Source organism: Gossypium raimondii, chromosome 12 (genome assembly GCF_025698545.1).
Source record: "Gossypium raimondii isolate GPD5lz chromosome 12, ASM2569854v1, whole genome shotgun sequence".
NCBI lineage: Eukaryota > Viridiplantae > Streptophyta > Magnoliopsida > Malvales > Malvaceae > Gossypium > Gossypium raimondii.
This window is the reverse complement of record NC_068576.1, coordinates 21214528-21233428: the sequence shown is the minus strand read 5'-3', so window position 1 is coordinate 21233428 and position 18901 is coordinate 21214528. Positions and strand designations below refer to the sequence as shown.

The window sequence follows — 18901 nt, the reverse complement described above, 5'->3', positions numbered from 1 at the left end:
AAAATTCCCTTAATTTCCTTGTTACTACTCTCGGCTTGCCCATTGGTTTGAGGGTGATAAGCTGTTGACACTTTGTGGGTGACACCAAATTGTGCAAATAAAGCTTTCAAGGTTTTATTACAGAAATGTGTTCCCTTGTCACTAATTATAGCCCTAGGTACTCCATATCTATTTAAGATGTTGGTCTTAAGACATTTCACCACAGTTTTAGCATCATCGGCCCTAGTTGGAAATGCTTCTACCCATTTCGACAAGTAATCAACACACACAAGAATGTATAGATAACCGAAAGAAGAAGGAAAAGGGCTCATAAAATCAATACCTCATACATCAAATATATCACAAACATAAAAATTATGTAATGGCATTTGATTTCTGCTACTTAAATTACCGGTTTTTTGACATGATGCGCAATTTTTACAAAATGCATATGAATCTTTATGAATAGTCGGCCAAAATAACCCACACTCAAGTATTTTATGAGCTGTTCTCTTAGGCCCAAAATGTCCCCCACCCTCTCGAGAATGAAAAAAATTAAGCACCGAATCTATCTCACTATCATCGACACAACGCCTAATAATTTGGTCACTACAAAATCGCCAAAGGTATGGCTCTTCCCATAAATAATATTGGGCTTGACTCCTAATTTTTTCTCTCAAGTGCCTAGGAGCATTTGTGGGGAACTCTTTAGTTACTAAGTAGTTCACTATGTCGGCATACCATGGCAAAACACTAGACGCACTATAAAGTCGCTCATCGGGAAATAAATCACTCGGCTCATTCCTCAATATCCCAGTCTCTATCCTACTTAAATGGTCAGCCACAAGGTTTTCTCTACCCTTCTTATCCTTAACCTCTAAGTCGGATTCTTGCAAAAGTAAAATCCATCTTATTAATCTGGGCTTAGCTTCTTTTTTATGCAACAAATATTTAAGAGCACTATGGTCAGAAAATACAACAACTTTGACTCCTAACAAGTACGCTCTGAATTTCTCTAAGGCAAAGACTATGGCATAGAGTTCTTTCTCGGTCGTGGTGTAATTGCACTGAGCTGGGTTTAATAGCTCGCTAGCAAACCTAATAATATAAGACTCCCTACCATTTATTTGCCCAAGTGCCGCACCAACAGCCTTATCACTAGCATCACAAAAAATCTCGAAGGGTAATGCATAATTCGGTCCTTGAATGATAGGAGCCGTGATCAATTTCAATTTCAATTCATCAAAAGATTTTTTTCAACGCTCATTAAATTCAAATGCGACATCCTTACCTAGCAATGCACACAAAGATGACGATATTTGCGAAAAATTCTTGATGAACTGATGGTAAAAACCTACATGTCCCAAAAAGGATCGAATTCCTTTCACAGTACTTGGATACGGTAGATTTTTAATTACCTCGAATTTGGCTTGGTCGACTTCTAATCCTTTAGCCGAGACAACATGCCCCAACACTACACCCTTCTTAACCATGAGATGGCATTTCTCAAAATTCAATATCAGATTAGTCTCAATGCAACGCCTAAGAACTAACGTAAGATGATACAAACATTGATCAAATGAATCACCATAAACAGTAAAGTCATCTATGAACACCTCCATTAAATGTGAAATAAAATCTAAAAATATGCTCGTTATACCACTTTGAAAAGTGGCTGGTGCGTTGCACAATCCGAAAGGCATTCTCTTGAAGGCGTAAGTTCCAAACGGGCAAGTGAAGGTGGTCTTCTCTTGATCCTCAAGTGCGATGGGTACCTGTAAATAACCTGAATAACCATCTAAAAAACAAAAATGTGAGCGACCAGTTAACCTTTCTAACATTTGATCCATGAATGGGAGGGGTAGTGGTCTTTTTTAGTGGCTTTGTTCAGTTTCCTATAGTCTATACAAACCCGCCAACCGTTCTGCACTCTTATGGGAATCTCTAATCCTTCTGCGTGGGTAACTATTGTGGTTCCTCCCTTCTTAGGTACAACATGAATTGGACTTACCCACTTTGAATCGGCTATAGGATAATTGACATCGGCTTCCAACCATTTTAAAATTTCAGTCTTAACTACCTCCATCATTGGCGGATTCAATCGGCGTTAGGGGTCTCTTTTGGGGACTGAATCTGGTTCTAAGGCTATCTTGTGAGTACATAAAGTCGAATATCGGCTAGTGTCCAACGGAAGGCTTCTTTATGTTCCCTAAGAACTCTAAGTAGCTTAGATTCTTGCATTTCGATTAAAGCATTCGACACTATCAATGGTAAAGTTTGATTTTCCCCCAAATAAATGTACTTTAAATTTTCGGGCAGCTCTTTTAATTCCAATTTAGGTGGTGAAATCAATGAAGGAATTTGCTTACCAGTCACCGTAAGGTTAGGGAGGATCGGCTTGAAGCGTGTTAATTGAGGCGAGTCTAATGCACAAATCGAATTAATTAAAGAATCAGAAATGATAAATTCATGCTTGTCGATATCAAAAATGCTCTTAGCCAGAATGCTTTTCAACTCGTCCTCATCCCCTAATTCATAAACATCTTGAACAAAATTGTCAATTACATTAAGAGTAAACATGAAATTAATATCAGTGGGATATCTCATAGCATCAAATATATTAAATTTAATTATCTCACCATCAAATTCCATAGTTAAATTCCCTTTATGCACATCAATTTTCATTCTAGCAGTCTTAGGAAAAGGTCTACCTAAGAGTAAGGGCACATCAATTGAATTATCATTAGGTCCCATGTCTAAAACATAAAAATCAGTCGGAAAGACTAACTCATTTACTTGCACTAGAACATCTTCTAAAACACCATCAGGGTAGGCATTACTCCTATCTGCAAGTTGAATTATCAGTCCTGTGTCTTTTAATGCACCTAATTGAACCCTATCGTAGATACTCCTAGGCATGACATTTATAGAAGCTCCTAAATCAGGCATAGCTCTATCAAGTTTAAGGTCTCCTATCTTACAAGGTATCGAAAACATTCCAGGATCTTTATATTTAGTAGGAAGTTTCTTTTGAAATACCGTAAATACATTTTCGCCTAAGCTAATCTTCTCATTTCCAATTAATTTCCTTTTAAATGTGCATAATTCTTTCAAAAACTTAGCATATCTAGGCACCTGTTTAATTGCATCAATTAATGGAATATTAACTTGTACCTTGCGGAAAGTCTCTAGAATTTCGGCATTGACGTCGTCTGACTTTTCCTTCCTCAAACGCTGTGGAAATGGCACCTTCGGCACATAAGACCGAGGTTGGTTATTAGCGTTCTGACTTGCTTGTGCTTGAAGCTCGGGAACCCTCGTTTCCTGTTCAAAATTTGCTGCACCATGTGAAGCAGTGGGCTGTTGTAAACATGATTTCCCTGCTTCCTTTGGTGCTGCTTGCGACGGTTGTAAATCAGCCTTTGGCAAGGCTAAATTTTCCTCTTCAATATCACTAAATCGGACCTTTTTTACCTCAGTTTTGTCTTCCCCGTCGCTGTTTTAGACCTTCTTTAGTATCGATCTCAACTCCTTCCCACTTCGCAAGGTTATAGCACTGACATTATCCTTCGGATTTGCCACAGGCTGTGATGGTAACCGATTATTTACCTGTGCTTGCAAGTTCCCAAGATTAACGTCAATCGACGAGGCTCTGGTTTACAATTGCTTCACTGCCAATTCCAAAGACTGAAACCTTCCATCGGTTTCCTTCTTCTGGTCAGCCATCATCTTCACCATTTGTTCAAGCATGGTATGGGTCTTGGTTTCGACACTTAGGTTTTGATGGGTTGGTTGTGACATATTATATGGTCGGGAATTTTGCTGCTCAAATCCCAGAGGCGTAGCTCAATTTTGATATCTAAGATTAGGGTGATCTCTCCATCCCTCATTATAAGTAGCCGAGTATGGATCATACCTCCTCTGATTTGGAAAGATGGCGTTAGCTTCCCCTTCCTGTAATGTCGGGCACGTATCTGTGGTATGTCCTTCTAAACAACAAATGCCACATAGTGAAGCTTTCGCAGTACCTCCAGTCATCAACTTACTTACCATAGCCGTTAAATTAGCTAATTGAGCCTCTATCATACTCGACTGGCCCTCATCCATTCGTTTACCCAAGTCAGACCTCCTGAGACCGAATTACTGTGTATTCTGTGCCATATTAGTGATCAAATTTTGGGCTTGCTCAGGAGTTTTATCAACCAATGCACCTCCACTCGCGGCATCAATCATTCCTCGATCTTGTGGCGTCAGACCTTCATAAAAATATTACACTAAAAGCTGCTCGCTAATCTGATGTTGTAGACAACTCGTACATAGCCGTTTAAATCTTTCCCAGTACTCATATAGTGACTCACCTACCAGCTGCTTAATTCCACAAATTTCTTTCCTAATCGACCCTATCCTAGATGCCGAAAAATACTTCTCAAGGAAAGACTTATGTAACCCTATCCAAGTTGTAAATGAACCTGGCGGCATGTAATATAACCAGTCCTTCGCCAAACCTTGTAACGAGAAAGGGAAGGCTCGGAGCTTGATTTGTTCCTCTTCAATGCCATCTGGTTGCATAGTTGAACAAGTAATTAAAAATTCATTAATATGCCGGTAAGGGTCCTCACCTGGTAACCCATTGAATTTTGGCAACAAATTCAGGAATCCCGAATTAAGCTTTAATGGCCTATCAAGGGCGGGATACGTGATAGATGGTGGTTGCGTAGCCAAGTTAGGTGCGGCCAATTGTTTCAAGGTCTGGTTGGCCATGTTGATATCCTCTGAAACGTTAGACTCAACGTGGAGGTTTGGATATTCAGCTTGTTGATCGATAATGTTAACAGGGTCTTTCGATGTTCATCGTCCACTCCTTAATAACATATACTATAGGGACTAATCTACCTGCATAGACAAAATCAAGAAAACAAAATAAGTTCTGAAAATCAAATAGATTTGACTACGTCGCTTCCCCGGTAACGGCGCCAAAATTTGGTAGCTGTCGTTACGACCACCGAATTTTATCTTCTACTAAGAAAATATTAACTGGTAATATATAGTAAGTAACGAATCGTCCCACGAAGAAGCTCGTGTAAACCTATTTGAAAAGAATTAGAATTAAGATAATGTAAACGCGTGCAAGATAGTAAAATAGGTGGTTTTTGCTTCTACGTTTTCCTAAAATAATGAATAAATTTTAACTCAAATTTTAAATTACTTTGAAATAATTAATCCAATAGAGAAAAAGAAGGCTTAGTTATGGGCTCCTCAATCTGCTAAGCACAAGTCGATTGCATCCCTCAATTATTCTAGTATCTTAATTCGGCAGCAAGGATAAAGAAATCACTTACGAAGTAATTTCCTATCTCTGGTAATTTTATCCAGTCAGAGAACGTTCTTAGCTAAATTTCTACCCTTAATTATCTCTCCGTCGACCAATTAAAGGTGTATTTAAAATTCTTAGAGATTTTACCTTGCATCAATCGTAAAGAGTCCTCCAATGGTCTCTACCATTAAATCCTAGTTGTTTTAATTAGTTCTTGGCCAATTATTCATCACATATTCTAAGTTTATTAAAATTTTAATTACTCAATTTGTACTTAGATGACTGTAAGAAAATCCCCAAATTAAATTGGTGATCAATCCAATTGATTTAGAAATTTCCTTTGAATGTTAAAAACAAACAATTAGAGAATACCGAACTCTTATTTAGAAAGAAAAATCATGTCTTTGAATCCCTTGCGCTCAGCTTCATGAGTGCCTAACTAAGCTGAAATAATTCAGCAACTCATAGCAAGAAGTCCAGCACTGAAATTAATTGAAGACAGCGTAAATTTCGAACCAATCTCGTATGGAAAACTGCTCTCAATTACCGAGCCCTTCTCCTCTCGACTAGCTGATTCTTTGAACTATTTTCTAGCTGATTGACTGGCGCGTGTTGGCTCACAAAATCCTCTAGTGAATGACCGAACTATACCTGCAAAATAATGAAAAATCTTCTGTCGGTTTGCTGCTTCGTTTCCTCCATTTATGGAAAAATATAACCTCTAATAATTCAAAACAAAACTTGATCTTATCCCCTTGATCTTAGCCTAACCCGTCGCATAAAAATAGCTCCAGCCTACTAGAGTTTTACTTTAATTTAACTCTTCAAGGCTGATTTAATTTTCTTGAGTCAATCGGAGTCGACCGCCGCTAGCAAGAAGGAAATTTGGGGAATTAAAAATAATTCTCCTGCTGATTTTGTCACATATTCAGTCTGCTGTACATCCAATTGGGACGAATTTTCTTCTTTGTCTCATTGTCAATTGGATTTCTTTAAAACCAGCATCTGACCATCCTCTTCCAGCAGCTTTATTTATGCGAATTTAATTCTAAATTGAGCCCATGTGGTTGTCCCAATGTCCCTGACCTACGCATGGCATAAGATTGACGTTAAATTGCCGAATTGGAATGAAAATAAATTATCACGGCATGGAACATACTTACAGCATGTTTGGTTGGGTGGCATAGCCAATACACCCCTAATCGGTGGGCCCCACTTAATCCCCCTTTAATCCTTTGTTTGGTTCAGGGTATTGCTATTACAGGTCTAATACATTACTGACCTAATCCCCAAAATCCACCGATTTCTAATCCCTCCCTTTTGCTCAGTTTAGGTGCTGCTTCAGTTTACCCTCCCTGTTTTACCCTCCCGATCGGCTTCCCCTTTCTGTCTTCTGTTCCTTCCTTCTAGCCTCAACCTTTTCTGTCGATTTGCTCCCTCTGTCTCTCAACCTTTTCTTTTCTTTTTCTTTACAACACAAATTACGCTTGGCCTTCTCAACCTTTTCTTTTCTTTTTCTCTCTGTCACTCTTTCGCTTGCTCTCAATTGGTGGGTTTCCAAGTTACTGCAACTGAAAGGTAAACCAGTTTCTAACTCTCTTTTGCTCTCAAACTGCTTTAATGTTTGTAGCTCTAAATTTATCGCTATTTTTTTCCCTGGTGATCCATTAGGTTCAAGAAATTCAGCTTTTTTCTGCTTCATATTTTATTTTGAGTGGTTATTTTCCTTTTTTACCATGTCAAAATTTAAGTTTGATTGGTTTACTTTGATGGGTTTGTGTTACTGGATTAATTTCTATGGATTCCTGTATTTTAATTAGCTTAAGTTTCGAGTAGAGTTCTATTTCTTAAAGAATGGAATGACCTACAGCTGTTAAATTATTATTCAATCCTTCGTGATACGCTCGATTGTGTTGTTATTCAATATCCAGATTTTATGATCCTTTGCCAAACATTTTTTTGCTTTTTGGTAGGTTCAATGCATGAGGATATTGGGAGACTACCATCATTCATCTCGTATTGCTTTTGTTGAGTTTACAATGGTATTTACTCATTGTGTTTATTTAATGAGGCATTGCAAGATCTATTTTTGTGGTGTAAGATGAGGTTACTTGTTTCTCAAATTGCATAAAAATTCTGTACGATTTAGCATAACCCCAAAGCTTATTTATTCTCGGATGAAAAATACCATGGCTTATTCATTTTTCTACATTATCTAGCTACTTCTTAGATGAATAATTTACCAAGCCTTACCTGTTTCTTTAACCTTTTCATTGATGGATTATTGGCCTCAAGTTCTCATTGGATGAACTAAGTGGCAAGAGTGGGAGAGCTCTCTTGGCTTCTCCTCTTTTAGTTTTGTCATTCATGTATCCTTTCTTGGGATGTGAACTATATTGGATAAACATTGTCAAATTGAACTATGGAAGTTAATTTAAGAGAACCAAATTGTGGAAATGTCTGGTTCTGTAATAGTAGTCCCAATCCTCTCGTTGCTCCCTTCTCTCTTTACTGAATCTTTTGGACTGACGGATTGGGAATATATTGTCTTTTTTGCGAGGCTATGGTCATTCATAGTGCTTTTGCAGCCATAGTTGTAAGGCTATAAGAGCAGTTAATGATTGTGGCTCATGATCCATGAGTTATTCGTATTAAAGAGTGTGAAATAACGAGCTTGTACTCAAGTTTTGTGGAAGCATGAACAAAGCTCTATGGAACCTTTATTGACTGAGTGAAAGGATGGTTAATGTGTTGCAACTAGATGTTTTATGCAATTCACAGGTTTATAAATATCTACCTTTCTTTTGTCTATCCTGATTGCTACCTAGGACTGGGGAAGAGTCATGTGGACTTGGGACTCACTTAAATCTCAATTTTTATATGCGTGTTGTTGGAAGGTAATTTGTAATGACAAACCTAGTCGAGAGGATGCAATCGGGATGTTGTGCTTCTTTTGTCTTGTGATGTACTCTCAATATCTTATCTTTGGCGGCTAGACCGGTGATAGTCTATTTGGTTGAGAGCGTGTCAACTTTGTACTTGTCTAGTTTATATTCAATACTACTGACCATTTATTGCATCATACACTTGGTTGGTTTGCATTTTCTTTAAGCGAGGAACTTATTGATTGTTGTGTTTCCACAAGACGAACAATTTTCTATGTTGTTGCCAATTTTGACGATGAGTAAATGCTCTTCCTTCATTTTCCTCTTGACCATTTCGTATAATTTTGGTTGAGAACTTGTGATTGATGTCGAGCAAAGTGTGAAGATAAGTGCTTGATAAAATTTTGTTATAAGTGATATAATCTACTAGATTATTCACGAGTGTTGTTTACCGCTCTGCATGTTCAAAGAAGCTTAGTTAAACTAGGATCTAAGTCATTACGTTATCATTCCTTCTGCCCTCCCTATCCACTTTATTGCTAAAATTTTGGGATCACCAATCTGCTTTGTAGTTGTTTTTAGCGTAAGTCAATCCACTTTATTAGCTTTATATAATATATATATTTCATGTCTATGGTTATGGTTCTGTTGTTGTTGCATTTGTTTTATTTCACCAAATATATGTTTTGAGAGGAATTGGAGTCCACGAATCAAATATCCTTATCTTTGCTTAACCGTCATCCTCGAATATTTTTGTATAATCCGGTTTAGCTTAAGGAGATTGTGGAGGAAGTCAAAGGAATGAGAATTAATTAGAAGTGAGTTAGCATAAATTTGCAAACATTAGTATTTTGTAGGATGTGCCATGTTGCCCTTGAAGACCAAAAGAATTACTTTTTGCACGTTCATGTCCCGTTGTCTTTTTCAGTTCATTAAGCGAGAAACACAAGAAACTGTTAGCATACATCTGATTTTTGCATGGAGTTTTAATTTTTTGGAAATTATTTTATTTTTCGGGCTTTTAGCTATTTATTTTCTATTTGGTAAAGTAAATAAAAATTTGTGCTTACAAGTATTTTTTTAATTTTAGCTACTTGAATCATTATAATTTGGGTAAGTGTTAAAAAATTGTTGTTATTGTTAATTCTAGAAAGATTTGATATTGAATTGCATAAGCAATTCTTGTTATTGTTCTTGGATTTGTTTAAACAAATATTTTGTCTCACAATTTATGCCAACAAGTATATACAACAAGCCTAATAACAAAAGCTTTTGGTGTGATTTTCTATTTGGTGAGTTAAAATGAATTTTATGAAGGAAGGTAGCTCAACTTCAAAAATACTTCTTTTGGACAGAATAAACTATGCCTATTGGAAGATTGAGATGTGAACATTCATCAAGTCTATTGATAAAAGAGCTTGAAAATCATCTATTTAACTAGATGAGAGCCTCCTAAAACAACAAGCTTATATGGGTCACATATTGTAAAATCAAAAGCACAATGTATCACTAAAGAAGATAAGATTGTAAACTTGACATTCATACGAAATTATAGGATTTCTTGCACTAGTGATTACTTAGATGGGGAGTTAGATATAATACAATGAATAAATTGTAAGGTGATTAAAATTGAAGGAATAAATTAGAAATATTTTATTAAAAATAAAACTAATTAAATGTGTATATTCATATACAACGCATTAATTAAAAATATTTTTAAATAATTAAAATTAAAATATTATTTTAATAATATTACATATAATCAAGTAAACAACTTGATTAAAAGCAAATATTCAATATATTAAAATTGGATCATTAGATATAATCAAGTACACAACTTGATTACAAAACAAATATTCATTGTTATTATGATTGATTAAAAACAACTTGATTAAAAAACAAGTATTTGGTAACATTGTTGATTAAAATTGAAGGAATAAATTATATATTATTATTAAATTATATTTAATAATAATTATTTTAAATTATACAAATTCATATAAGAAAATTTATTAGTTATAATTATTTTAAATTTTATTAAATCATATATTTTAATTAAAATATATTTAATATTAATTATTTCAAATTATATTTTATAGTATCATATATTATGTTTTTAGTAAATTCATATAAGAATATTGATTATTAAGAATTTTATTAAATTATATATTTTAATTAAAATATATTTAATAATAATTATGTTAAATTATCTTTTATATATCATATATTATGATTTGAGTAAATTCATATAAGAATATTAATTATTAAGAATTTTATTAAATTATATATTTTAATTATAATATATTTAATAATAATTATGTAAATTATATTTTATAGTATCATATATTATGATTTGAGTAAATTCATATAAGAATATTGATTATTAAGAATTTTATTAAATTATATATTTTCATTATAATATATTTAATAATAATTATGTTTAAATATGATTAAATTATTTATTATTGATATTAATAATCTTATTAAAATTTAAATAACAATAACAATAATCATTTACCCAAACAAATTTATGCTAAGGGTATTCTAGTCATTTTAGTTTTTTCTATTATGCTATTACACCTCTATTCCATTCAACCAAACACAAGAATACTATTACGCCTCTATTTCATTACATTCAACCAAACAATTGATTTGCTATTACGCCTCTATTCCATTACACTTCTATTCCATTACGCCTCTATTCCAATACAGCAAACCAAACATGCTGTTAATGTAATTTAGGTTGATTTAAAATTTAATTAATCAAAGATTAATCAACAATTTAAATAATTTAGTCGAGTAAATTAAGCTAAAAATTGAAGTTAACAATGGGGGCGACGATGCGTGACACCCAGGCAGACGTGCCTTCGGCCTAATGGCTTGGGGCGCAACTTGCGTTCAAAGACTCGATGGTTCACGAGATTATGCAATTCACACCAAGTATAGCATTTTGCTACGTTCTTCATCGATGCGAGAGCCGAGATATCCGTTGCCGAGAGTCATTCTGTATATTTTGCGACAAGAGAACAACATCACTGAAGCACCGACACCGCGAATTGTGCGGCGACAGAAGGCGTGCCCTTTTTTTCATTTCGATACCTTGGCGCGATTCGTGCCGGGGGTTTGTTCGTTTTGCCTCGAAGAGGTTGATCCCGGCATCTCACCCACCCGATGGGCAAAGGGACGACGAGACTGATCGCTCCGAGACACGGGGGTGCCCGAGAGGCGAGGCTGCCCCCGCACAACCTCCGGTGTTGTTTGCAACGCGTTCACAAGTCGTTCTGCTAGGCAGGTTTCGACAATGATCCTTCCGCAGGTTCACCTACAGAAACCTTGTTACGACTTCTCCTTCCTCAACTGAGAAGGTTCAGTGGACTTCTTGCGATGTCGCGGGCAACGAACCGCCCACGTCGCCGCGATCCGAACACTTCACCGGACTATTCAATCGGTAGGAGCGACGGGCAGTGTGTATAAAGGGCAGGGACGTAGTCAACGCAAGCTGATGACTCGCGCTTACTAGGAATTCCTCGTTGAAGACCAATAATTGCAATGATCAATCCCCATCACGATGAAATTTCAAAGATTACCGGGCACGTCGACTAGGGCTATAGACTCGTTAAATACATCGGTGTAGCGGCGTGCGACGGAACATCTAAGGGCATCACGGACACTGTTATTGCCTCAAACTTCCTTGGCCTAAAGGCCATAGTCCCTCTAAGAAGCTAGCCACGGAGGATCACCTCCGTGTAGCTGAATACCAGTGAGGTCTCGTTAGTTAGCAGAATTAACCGGACAAATCACTCCACCAACTAAAACGGCCATGCACCACCACCCATTGAATCAAGAAAGAGCTCTCGATCATCAATCCTTACTATATGCGGACTGGTAAGTTTCCTGTGTTGAGTCAAATTAAGCCACAGGCTCCACTCACAGTGGTGCCCTTCCATCAATTCCTTTAAGTTTCACCTTGCGACCATACTCCCCGAACCCAAAAACTTTGATTTCTCATAAGGTCTTGGGAGTCCTAAAAGCAACATCCACGATCCACAGTCGGCATCGTTTATGGTTAAGACTAGGGCGGTGTCGATCGTCTTTGAGCCCCAACTTTCGTTCTTCATTAATGAAAAATCCTTGGCAAATGCTTTCAGATTGTTCGTCTTTCATAAATCCAAGAATTTCACCTCGACTATGAAATATGAATGCCCCGACTATCCACATTAATCATTACTCCGATCCCGAAGGCCAACACAATAGGATCGAAATCCTATGATCTTATCCCATGCTAATGTATCTGCGTAGGCTGCTTTGAGCACTCTAATTTCTTCAAAGTAACAACGCCAGAGCTTGACCGACCAATTAAGGCCGGGAGCGCATCGCCGATAGTAGGGACGAAGCGGGCCAGTGCTCACCGTGAGGCGACCGGCAGACCTACCCCTAAGTCCAACTACGAGCCTTTTAACTACAACAACTTAAATATCGCTATTGAGCTGGAATTACCGCTGCGTTGCTCGCACCAAACTTGCCCTCAATGGATCCTCGTTAAGGATTTAGATTGTACTCATTCCAATTACGAAATCATAGAGCACGGTATTGTTATTTATTGTCACTTTGCCTCCCGTGTCGATTGGGTAATTTATGTGATCTTGCCTTCCTTGGATGTGGTAGCCGTTTCTCAGGCTCCCTCTCCGGAATCGAACCCTAATTCTCCGTCACCCGTCACTACTGGCAGGATCAACCAGGTAGCATTCCTCTGCGACGTCGGCACTGCATGGCCCTCAACATGCCGCGTGAGCAACGAAGAGGTCATAACATAGCACGAGCATGGTCCGTGTCAAGAGAAAAAATGCATAGGCATCGAGAGATAAGGGCCTAAACCCTACTCTCAAAAATATTTTCCGCATCCGAAAGCACGATCGAGCACCAGTGCACCGACGAGATTTAAGGGGGTGCACTCGGGACACAAGGCGCGATTGAGGTCCACCATACACCCCGAAGGGCACGAGATGGAGAAGCGACGGCAACACATCCATAATTCTGTCTGGCTTAGGTACATAACACAAGATCCCGATCCCACCCCTTGGGTTCAATTACAACAAGGGGAGTTAATAAAGAGGAGTGCGGCTCGACAATTCGATACGATTAGCATGGAGCCTGCCAATACAGACAACCAAAACATCACTCATATTCCCATTGCGTACTAGTAGTAGCGCCCGCGCACACCGCCCAACAGCCCACCGAACCAATCGAATGGTAGGGGAGCGGAAGGAACAACGAACGAGGGCGCACCACAACCGCTTGGCAAGAGAACTACGAGGGAAAAATCCCACTGGGACTTGGTCGAGCCAAGACTGAGCCTACAATCTCAACTTTCACCCCCTCGTGAGTCGTTGCCGTTAAAGGGACTTGGTACTGGGGTCACGGCAAGCTTCGAATGCGGGCAAGGGCTTGGCAAGGCCAAGGCGCCATGTGGCCGCCGACTTGGGATGCACAAGGCATCCATAAACATGATGGGGGCGGACGGGCAAGCCAAGCTCGAGCCCATAGCAATGCATAAGCCACCCCATGAGATCTTTGCCCGATATAGGGAACTTGGTCCTGGAGTCGTTGGCTACATTTCTATGGGCACGGGCTTGGCCGGCCAGAAAATCATTACCCCGGCCACTACCGCCGGCGACCAACCCAACACCGTTAATGAGTCATTACGGGTCGACCCGACCCCCATGGGGGGCTAGATGCACACCACCTCGGCTGAGAGGGGGCACGTCGGGGGGCAGCGGATCTCTACCCCTTAAAGAGCTAAAAACACTTCGTCAATGTGCTACCAGGAAACAATCGACTATCTGAAACGGGGACACTTTTCTTTAGCCCACACATCCCAGGCACCAAGTTGCTGGTGGTGCTCGAGGCTCCCGCACATCCAAGCACCAAGGTTGCCGATGGTGTCCGAGGCTCCCGCACATCCGAGCCACCAAGGTGCCCATGCTGCTCGAGGCTCCCGCACATCCGAGCCACCAAGGTGCCGATGGTGCCCGACGCTCTCGCACGACAAAGGGCCTATTCTGCCCACGATGCTCGAGGCTCCTGGACATCTGAGCACCGAGGTGCCAATGGTGCCCGAGGCTCTCACACGAGAAGGGCCTATTCTACCGATGGTGCCCGAGGCTCCCGCACATCAAAGCACCGAGGTGCTGATGGTGCCCGAGGCTCCCGGGAGACCAAGGGCTTAGTTTACCGATGGTGTCAAAGCCTCTCGTACATCCGAGCCCCTAGGTGCCGATGGTGCCCAAGGCTCTCGCACGACCCAGGGCCTAGGTTGCCGACGGTGTCTGAGGTTCCGCACATCCAAGCACCAAGGTGTCGATGGTGCTTGAGGCTCCCGCACGACCAAGGGCCTAGGATGCCGACATTGTCCGAGGCTCTTGCACATCATAACACCAAGGTGCTATTGTTGCCCGAGGCTCCCGCACGACCAAGGGCCTTGTTTGCCAATGGTGTCCGACGCCCCCCCACATCCGAGCGCCCAGGTGCTGATGGTGCCCGAGGTTCTCGCACGACCAAGGGCCTAGGTTGCCGATGATACCCGAGGCTCCCGAACGACCAAGGGCCTAGTTTGTCGATGGTGTCCGAGGCTCTCGCACATCCAAGCACCTAGGTCCCAATGGTGGCTGAGGCTCTCGCACGACCAAGGGCATATTTTACCTATGGTGCCCGAGGCTCCCGCACATCCAAGCACCAAGGGCCTGGTTTGCCGATACTGTCCAAGGCTCCCCACATCCAAGCACCTAGGTGCCGATGGTGCCCGAGGCTCTCGCACGACCAAGGGCCTAGGTTGACGATGGTGTTCGAGGTTCCCGCACATCCAAGCACCAAGGTGTCGATAGTGCTCGAGGCTCCCGCACGACCAAGGGCCTAGGTAGCCGATGGTGCACGAGGCTCCTGCAAAGACCAATGGCCTAGTTTGCCGATGGTTTCTGAGGCTCCCACACATCCAAGTGCCTAGGTACCGATGGTGCCCGAGGCTCTCGCACAACCAAGGGCCTAGGTTACCGATGGTATCCGAAGCTCTTGCACATCCGAGCGCCCAGGTGCCGATTGTGTCTGAAACGGGGACACTTTTTTTACCCGACTCTCCCCCACCAACAGGGGCCTAACTTTTACTTTGGTGCTTGAGGCTCCTGCACATCCAAGCGCCAAGGTTTCTGATGGTGTCAAAGGCTCTCGCACATCCGAGCCACGAACGTGCCGATGGTGCTCGAGGCTCTCGCACATACAAGCACAAAGGTACTGGTTGTGCTCGAGCCTCTCGCACATTCAAGCACCAAGGTACCGATAGTGCTCGAGGCTCCCCCTCATCTGAGGCACCAAGGTGCCGATGGTGTTCGAGGCTCCCGCACATCCGAGCCACCAAGGTGCTGGAGGCTCTTGTTGCAAAAGGGGAAGGACCGAGACGATTCATTCATTATTGGGTACCGAACATGTAACGATATTTGAATTCTACCTTTGGTATTGGGGAGGAAACCGTTTTCGTATATTCTGGGATGCCTCACCGGGATGGATCTTCGGAGCACCGCCTGGAAGCTAACCGGTGGTGGGGGCACCGACATCTGGGCATACGATGGGCATGGGCAGTGCCCTGGATAACCCCTGCTCGCTCAATGTCACTTCCCCACTAAAGAGCTAAAAAAACTTGGTCAATGTGCTACCAGGCGACACACATGTGTTTGAAACAGGGACACTTTTTTTTTTGGGTTCCATATGTCTGAAACAGGGACACTTTTTTTAGCCCAACGCTTTCGCACCAACAAGGGCCAAAGTTGCCGATGGTGCTCGGGGCTCCTGCACATCCGACCCACCAAGGTACCGATGGTGCTCGAGGCTCCCACACATCTGAGCCACCAAGGTGCCGATACTGCTCGAGGATCCCACACATCCGAGCCACCAAGGTGCCGACAGTGCGGAGCTCCCCTACATGTCTGAAGCGGGGAAAGTTATTTTTGGTGACTTGGTGTTTTTAACTAAAAATTTTGCTATTGGCCCATAAAAAATACAAGAAGCCGAATGCTGGGTCCATGAAATATGGCATGATGGCAAGGCGGGGCAGAAAATTGAACAAGTGCCTGGAGTCACTAGCAAAGGCCCCCGTTGTGCCATGTTTCTAGAAGGGGGCAACACGGCCAGGTGTTTAACTAACTCCTTACACCAAGTCCCCCACTTGGGAACCTCAGGGTCGGGCGTGCAAAAGAACGAGGGGGATCGGATCGGCGATAGGGGAGGGACGAATCGAAGCGACAAAAGGCTGAATCTTAGTGGATCGTGGTAGCAAGGCCACTCTGCCACAAACAATACCCCGTCACGTATTTAAGTTGTCTGCAAAGGATTCTACCCGCTGCTCGGTGGGAATTACGCTCTAGGAAAGTGCCCGCGACTTGTCCACCGCGGTTGCTGCACCTACGACACGTGCCCTTGGGGCGGAGGCCCTCTCATGGGTCGACAATCGGGCGACGGCGCGCGTTGCTTCTAGCCTAGATTACGACTTAGATGCGTTCAATCATAATCCGGTATACGGTAACCGCTGCGGCTTTTCAACCAAGCGCGATGACCAATTGTGCGAATCAACGTTTCCTCTCGTACTAGGTTGAATTACTATTGCGGCGCGACCATCAGTAGGGTAACACTAACCTATCTCATGATGGTCTAAACCCAGCTCACGTTCCCTATTGGTGGGTGAACAATCCAACAATTGGTGAATTACGCTTCACAATGATAGCAAGAGTCGACATCGAAGGATCAAAAATAACGTCGCTATGAGCGGCTTGGCGCCACAAGCTAGTTATCCTGTGGTAACTTTTACGACTCCTGCGACTTCAAATTCAAGGTCTAAAGGATCGATAGGACAAGCTTTCACGGTTCGTATTCGTCTTGGTAATCGAGAATCAAGCGAGCTTTTACCCTTTTGTTCCACACGAGATATCTGCTCGTTGAGCTCATCTTAGGACACCGTGTTATCTTTTAACGGATGTGCCTGACCAAACTCCCACGACAATGTCTTTAGCCCAGATCGGTACGCGAAGCCGCCTTGGGTCAAAAAGAGGGCCGTGCCTCATCTCCGATTCACGTAATAAGTAAAATAACGTTAAAAGTAGTGGTATTTCAATTTAAGCTTGAGAGCTCCCACTTATCCTACACCTCTGAAGTCATTTCACAAAGTCGGACTAGAGTCAAGCTCAACAGGTCTTCTTTCCCACGATTACTCGCCAAGCCCGTTCTCTTGGGCGTGGTTTGTTGGATAGAAGAGCGAGGGCGATGGGAATCTCGTTAATCCATTCATGCCACCACTAATTAGATGACGAGGCATTTGGCTACCTTAAGAGAGTCATAGTTACTTCCACGGTTTACCCTCGCTTGGTTGAATTTCTTCACTTTGACATTGAGCACAAGCGAAATCACATTGCGTGAGCATCCGTAGGGACCATCGCAATGATTTGTTTTAATTAATCACCGATTCCCTTGTCCGTACCGATTCTGAGTCGATTGTTAAATCGCATGGGAAGGCTCCCGAGGGACCTGTTCGATCATCCCTCGGTACGGCACGCGGTGACCCGTTCTCTCCGCGAGCAGCTCGAGCTACACCGATATGGTGATGGGTTCGGATCGGGATACCGTGCCTAGCCTTGAGCCAATCCTTTTTCACGAGGTTACGGATCCATTTCTTGACTTCCCTTGCCTACATTGTTCCATTGACGGAGGTTTGTTCACCTTGGAGACTGATGCGATTATGAGCACGACCGAGCACGGACGGCACTTTCGGTCCTCAAATTTCAAGTCTTTGAGGGCGCCTTTGAACACCACGCGATGTCTTGGTGCTCTTCCCATTATTGGACCCTACCTCCGGCTGAGATGTTTCCAGGGTGGGTAGGCCATTAAATAGAAAAGATAACTCTTCCCAAGGCCCTTGCCGACGTCTTCGGACTCCCTAATGTTGCCGTCAGCCGCCACGTCCCAGTTCAGGAATTTTAACATGATTCCCTTTCAAAGCTCGCGCTGGTCGCCCTATCGAACGGGCTTCCCCCGTCTCTTACGATCGAGTAACCCATGTGCAAGTGCTATTCACATAGAACCTTTCCCCTCTTCGGCCCTCAAAGTTCTCATTCGACACACTCCTGTTGTCTTAATCGCCAACACCCTTTGTGGGTTCTAGGTTAGCACGTAGTTGGGCACCGTAACCTGGCTTCTGGTTCATCCCGCATCGCTAGTTCTGCTTACCAAAAATGGCCCACTTGGAGCTCTCGATTCCGTGGCGCGGCTCAGCGGCGACCGCGTCCCTACCTATTTAAAGTTTGAGAATAGGTCGAGGGCATTGCACCCCAATGCCTCTAATTGTTGGCTTTACCCGATAGAACTTCGCTAAGGGCTCCGGCTACCACGAGGAAACTTCGGAGGAACCACTCTTCGGATGATTCGATTAGTCTTTCGCCCCTATAGCCAAGTCGACGAATGATTTGCGCGTCGAGATGTCGCTCTGAGCCTCCACGAGTTTCCTCGGCCGCCCGCTTCGAGCATAGTTCACCATCTTTCGGGTCCCGACAGGCATGCTTTCACTCGAACCCTTCTTAGAAGATCAAGGTTGGTCGGCGGTGCACCCGCGAGGGATCCCGCCAATCAGCTTCCTTACGCCTTACGGGTTTTCAAGCCCGTTGACTCGCACACATGTCAGACTCCTTCG

The 18901-nt window shown here is 42.3% G+C and overlaps 1 protein-coding gene, 1 non-coding gene and 2 pseudogenes across 2 annotated transcripts; 1 reads left to right on the top strand and 3 right to left on the bottom strand.

Annotated features, from left to right (window-relative positions):
- Positions 1-2124: 2124 nt before the first annotated feature.
- LOC105762056 (uncharacterized) lies at positions 2125-4086 on the bottom strand. Its single transcript, XM_012579975.2, has 4 exons — positions 3896-4086; positions 3487-3631; positions 3154-3399; positions 2125-3045 (listed from the first exon to the last, which is right to left on the bottom strand). The coding sequence occupies exons 1-4, from the start codon at positions 4084-4086 to the stop codon at positions 2125-2127; spliced, it is 1503 nt and encodes a 500-aa protein (XP_012435429.2).
- Positions 4087-11023: 6937 nt separating this feature from the next.
- Positions 11024-11179, bottom strand: LOC105763523 (5.8S ribosomal RNA). Its single transcript, XR_001124291.2, has one exon. It is a non-coding gene; the product is annotated as a 5.8S ribosomal RNA (ribosomal RNA).
- Positions 11180-11531: 352 nt separating this feature from the next.
- Positions 11532-12985, bottom strand: LOC128035473 (uncharacterized; annotated as a pseudogene).
- A 3866-nt stretch (positions 12986-16851) lies between these two features.
- On the top strand, positions 16852-17404 carry LOC128035363 (uncharacterized; annotated as a pseudogene).
- Positions 17405-18901: the final 1497 nt, after the last annotated feature.

What these genes read in the sequence shown, in the direction of transcription:
- LOC105762056 (XM_012579975.2), bottom strand. Translation starts at nt 4,086, where the DNA reads ATGGATGAGGGCCAGTCGAGTATGATAGAGGCTCAATTAGCTAATTTA. An exon ending in ATCTTTCCAAATCAGAGGAG is followed by an intron (nt 3,632 to 3,895) that starts GTATGATCCATA and finishes ATTGTAAACCAG; the next exon opens with AGCCTCGTCGATTGACGTTA. An exon ending in TTCTAGAGACTTTCCGCAAG is followed by an intron (nt 3,046 to 3,153) that starts GTACAAGTTAAT and finishes GGAAATGAGAAG; the next exon opens with ATTAGCTTAGGCGAAAATGT.